Source organism: Gobius niger (genome assembly GCF_951799975.1).
Source record: "Gobius niger genome assembly, chromosome: 10".
NCBI classification, from domain to species: domain Eukaryota; kingdom Metazoa; phylum Chordata; class Actinopteri; order Gobiiformes; family Gobiidae; genus Gobius; species Gobius niger.
In genome coordinates, this window is record NC_136861.1 from 11,770,805 (window position 1) to 11,776,551 (window position 5,747).

At 41.7% G+C, this 5,747-nt stretch overlaps 1 protein-coding gene across 1 annotated transcript; it reads left to right on the top strand.

Annotated features, from left to right (window-relative positions):
* Positions 1-329: 329 nt before the first annotated feature.
* Positions 330-3,765, top strand: LOC306968982 (amine sulfotransferase-like; the record flags this gene model as incomplete). Its single annotated transcript, XM_079564586.1, has 6 exons — positions 330-471; positions 1,673-1,878; positions 1,950-2,076; positions 2,187-2,281; positions 3,252-3,423; positions 3,656-3,765. The coding sequence occupies 6 exons, from the start codon at positions 330-332 to the stop codon at positions 3,763-3,765; spliced, it is 852 nt and encodes a 283-aa protein (XP_079420712.1).
* Positions 3,766-5,747: the final 1,982 nt, after the last annotated feature.

Sequence of the window (5,747 nt, forward strand, 5' to 3'; positions counted from 1 at the left end):
TCACCAGCACCACTTAATATAAAGCATTACAGAATTAATTATTTGATTTGGGGAATAAAATCAAAAGACTAAAGAAAATGGTTTGTTTGCAAAGGTATAAAAGTTGCTCCTATTAACTGCATTACACTTTCACGAGTCGTATATAAAAAGAAAATGTATGAATTACAAAAATGATCATTAACATCACTGACTGACGTCACTTGAAACAGCAATAACCATATAACATGATGTTATGAGATCCAAAGTCCAACCTTGCCCGGTGCATTGTGGGATGTTGACATTTCCCTTACTATAATGTTTGAACGACAGAAAAACACATTGCTTTGAAAATGGAGCAGATCTCGGAACAATTATGTCGATACAAAGGCTATACCTTTGCCACTGGATGGGCGACTCCAGAGTATCTAGATTCACTGCACAGTTTTCAGATTCGAGACAGTGATATCTTCCTGGTCACCTACCCCAAATCAGGTGAGTCTGTTATCCCTGTACTCTACCCTTATAGCATTAAGGGTCACACTTAAATTCCGAGGCAATTTCTAATTCTCCTCTTAAAAATATGCCAGATTGTTTGTCGTCACTTTACATCATACAAACGCTGTTGTTGTTGTTGTTTTTTGGTATTTTAGAATCGGGCAAGATTTAATATATGGGGAGGTCAGGGTGGAGGTCAGGATCATAGAAGCCTCTTGAATGCTCTTTGTACTAGATGATTGAGTTATCAGCAAATATTTTAAATTCAAACATAAACAAACAACTGGTATACAAAGAGAATAACAACGGACCAAGTATTGACCCTTGAGGCACATCATCAGGAATATCTAGAAAAGAAGATTTTACACTGTTAATACTAAACGTTTCCTTGAGTACAAATAAAATATTTCATCCATTGAATATATAATAGCATTTGATGAGAAGTTGAAATACAGTTTGTCTTGACAGTGTGTCAGTATGTCATTTTACGCTGTAAAATGTAAAATTACTACATTTTACAGTAATGTGTATAGTAATGTGTACTATACACATAGTCCAGGAAGGGGGGTCCAGGAAGTTATGTTCCTAGGTGTTGTTTTAGACGAAAAATTTAATTGGAAAGCTCATACTGATTATGTAAAAAGAAAGGTCAGCAAAAGTATTGGTGTTTCATATAAAGTTAGAGACTTGTTTGATTGTAGCTAGTGAAAGATGCTTTATTCATCAATGATTCTTCCATATTTCAGTTATTGTAATGAAGTCTAGGGTTAAACATATACCAGTACCAGTATCAGCAAAAAAGAGCATTCCTAACAGAATTTTAGTTTGTGAATTTGGGTACGGAAGGTAAGGAAGTAAGGTAGAGTACAGACCCTGAGTGCCTGAACTTTTATGAGTAGTTTTATCACACGATACTTTTTACTTCTTGAGTCATATACCTTTGAACTATCTGTATTCATAAAGGTTTTTGTCAATATCACACTCTTCAGTGAAACATTTGACTATCCATCCCACTGTGAGGAAAATTTCACATCATGGTATTACTTATTTTTCTGTCACTACTACTTAAACATAAGCCTATTATTTGTTATTCATGTTACTCTTTTGACTATTCTCAACCCCCCTCAGACTTGGCATTCATTTTCCACACCTTTTGCTTTTTGGTAATGACCTCAAATGAATGCTTCCCTCCACCCAGGCACTATCTGGACGCAGCAAATCCTCATCTCCATCTGTGAGTTGGCCGGAGGGTTAAATGAGTATCCCAACAACCTGGAGCAGATGCCGTGGCTGGAGTACACGGAGGGGCGGCCGGACTACGCACTGCGGCCCTCGCCAAGGCTGTTCGCGACCCACCTTCCTCCTGCCCTCATGCCTGCGGGGCTCAAGGACAAGAGAGCCAAGGTCAGACCGACGTATACATGATTTCAATTGTGTAACTAATTCATAAATCAGCATTTTTTCTGACCTGCCAGATTGTTTATGTGATGCGGAATCCAAAGGACAACATTGTGTCTTATTACCACTTCAGTAAAGTTATCACTTTCCTGGAGAAGCCTAATAGTTTTGAAGATTTTCTGGAGAACTATTTATCAGGAAACGGTAAGAAACTGTAGTTAGTTTTTGCATGCTCAGGCTTGTACAGCTTACGCCTGAATTACTCGGGTGCATAATTGTTTTTTTTTCATTTTTTTTTTCAATGTCCTTCATAGTGGGAGGTTCATCCTGGTTTGACCACATCAGAGCGTGGCATTCAGTCTGTGACCAGTACAACATCCTCTACCTGACGTATGAGGACATGATTCTGGTGAGGACTCTTTCACAAAATGAAGACTAGGGCAGTGGCGTAGCGTAGTTGTGCAAGGACCCGGTGCAAGTCTGGCACTGCCCCCCCCCCCCTCCCCTCTCCATCCAACCCACGGCATCTCGACCCATCCGTGTGCGACAAAAAGCATACATCCACTTCCCATTGAGCCTACCTCTACAGCCCTAGGGCCAAAAACAAGTGACACATGCACAATGACAGTTATCATCCCTACATCTCTCAACACACACATCAATTTGACCACAGAGGCAATGCCATGGACAATGACTACGGTATATGCGTAACCTGCACACAACCTACGATCAAAAACAGAATGCAAATAAATCCATTCAACTGAACACACCACGTTAGCTTACAGCACAACAATGGCCTCATCAAAAAGCAAACATAGCCTATGATGGCACAGCAGTCGCCACAACTTGATAAGCCAATCAGCTGCGGTAGTAAGCGGGGAGAAAAAACTTTCACCCACCCGTCACAAGTGAACTTTGTGTTTCTTCTGCTCAGCAAACTTGTTCACTGTTGTGGTGAAATCCAGTTTCCTCAGTTATTTTCACTGTAGAGTTGGTCCAATCCATTCAGTTGTTCCTGGCACTCATTGGTCTTTATCATTTTCGGCCTTGAAAATGGCCACTACTGTATGTCATGGCTACAGTGACTGGTAAGAGGGGCACTTGACAGCTATAATAAGGCATCATCAGTCACATTATTCAGAACTCATGGATAGCCTGGAAAGGCTAGGTTTCACGCAGAAAAACGAACCTCTACACGGGAAAGCGGCTAAGGCTCGTAGACTGACGGCAGTATTTTCATACTGAGTCGGAACAATGCGCCCAATCCGTCCCTGCGAAGGGCCCTTGAAGTGCTGTGGGCCCCGGTTACTCCAAAGTTAGTTCAGTCCGTGTGCGTACTAGTATTCTTTTTTTGTAATGATCACAGTTTTGTTTTGCAGGACCTGAGGGGAGCAGTGGTGAAAATCTGTGGTTTCTTAGGGAAAAATCTCAGTGATGCAGACATCGATAAAGTTGTAGAGAAATCAACATTTGGGACGATGAAAAAGGACTCCAAAGCCAACTATAAGTTCTTACCAGAAGAGAAGCTCATTGGAGACTTCATGCGCAAAGGTAACAACATGTAGCCCTCGGCCTAGAAGCAAATTCATCAAAAAGTAGCTCAGTGAGAATGAGTGGGGTGGATGATATAGGGCTTTTCGACAGGACCAGACCGGAACGGACCGGAGTGGTTTGAGGGTGTTTCGACAGCCAAAAGTGAACCGGTCCGCTCCCAAAGGGGGGTCCAAACAAGACCGGTTTGGGGTTAGTAACAAATGAATAAAACCCCTTTTTTTGCTGGCAGGTCGCATTGGAGACTGGAAGAAAACCTTCACTGTGGCTCAAAGCGAAAGAGTGGATCAAATTCTGGAGGAGAAACTTGGAGACATGAATTTGCAGTTTATCTGGGAATAAAAGAGCAGATCATCTAAGCATGCGATTAATAATCAGCACAAACAAGATAGCAACTGATTTACATGTGTAGCCTCCTTAATACCAGGGGAAAAAATGTCCAATCACAAAAAATCTCCCAATCTTTGTAAGGTAATTAGAAAACTGAAAAAACATATGTAGGCTTATATAGGAGAAAAAAGTTGTATTTTTAAGAAACCTTCTTGTCCGGTCAGGATTGAGGACAGCCTCTACTACCAGATATTGTCCTCGTCCTGGCGTTTTATTGAGCTCTTGTGTTCTCTTCTGCGTTGTTTCAATTTTAGTGTTTCATCCAGTGTGAACAGTCCAGTCTAACAGTTCACTCCAGTCACTTAAGTCTGCCAGTGTGTGACATGCTAGAGCCTAGGCCAGCCAAACTGTGTCGTTGATCTACAGTGATTGAGCTCATTGATACAGGACTACACATTCATGCCGCTGTATTAGGCAATGGCTACTGCTTACTTTTTGTTAATCTCAGCAGGCTCACTCATTTTGGGGGGGATTTCTGATTACTAAAAGCTAATGATAAAACTCTGTCCACAACATAAAGTCCTATATTCCATAAGGTTCTAAATCTACGCTGTAGTGTCCGTGGCCCCTTCCGAAACGAGCAGATTGGTAAGAGGTCTTGCGCCAAACCGGATGTGCGTTAGCCTCCGCCATTTTAAGAATCTTCCGAATTGGTCTGTCAGGCTAACTATCATAGCCACTTTAGCATAGAGACCTCTGATGCTAACTAACCGGCGATTAGGAGGCAAGGCAAGGCAAGTTTATTTGTATGGCACATTTCATGTACATGACAACTCATTGAACATGGCAATACAGTGTTCACTAAGCACAGTCAACAACCAGCCAGCGCCTCAACTACATCCACCAAACCTGTGACCATAATGGGGCTGGTGATGAAGATCATTCAGTGCTGTCTATTGTAGCTGTTCAAGTCAAGAGTCAAAAGTGCAGTTCACCTGTAAATACATATGCATTTTTAGATCCTGGCAGCACTGCACCTTTTGTACAGAAAGTCTGTCAAGAAAACTAAACGTTAAAGGCAAAAGTGTTCTGCAGCAAACAATGGGACACAAAAACTTTGTGAACACAAACATAATATCTGGACTTGAAGTTGCAGCACTTGATAATGATGATTATATTGAGCTGCCAGATGTCATGACACAAAAGACTGTGCCTGTTTCCAAATGTAATGTTCCACATCAAGAGGATATAGAAAAGTGGCCATATTTGAAAAGTGTTAAACTCCACAACATTGATGCTGAAGTTGAATTACTTATTGGCACTGATGCAGCCACAGTAATGGAGTCGTGGGAGCTGATCAACAGCCAGGATGAAGGGCCCTACACTGTTCGGACCAGAGTTGGATGGGTCATTAATGGTCCACTTCGTGGTGAGAGCAGGAGTAATAAAGATGGTGCATGATTTGACAGCTCTCTGCTGTAAAGGTGGATATACACTGTCAACGTGGCTCAGCAACAGCTGTGCAATGCTCCATACAATTTCGGATGACAACAAATCAAAAGAAATAATGGAAATGGATTTGGATGGAGATAAGCTCCCAGTGGAGCGAGCACTGGGGCTTCAAAACCTCACTTCAAGAACAGTCACACACAAGAAGAGGGATACAGTCAGTGGTGAGCTCACTGTATGATCTTCTGGGTTTTCTTGCCCCGCTCACAATTACTGTAAAGCTTCTACTCCAAGAGCTCTGTAGGAGAAACCTGGGATGGGATGATCTTGTACACTCCCAGAGATACAGCGAGAGTGGCCTCAGATCACGCAGCGTCTCATTCAGATATCACGTTCATTTAAAGTTTATCCTAAATAAAAGTAATTCACCTCCCGCTCTGTTTCCTTTACTCCAGTCACATCATTCTTCATCAGAGAAAACTTCCCCATTTGTTTGTTTTTTCAAGTTTGTGAGATAAATACGTCCTTTTAAATCATGAGTTGTT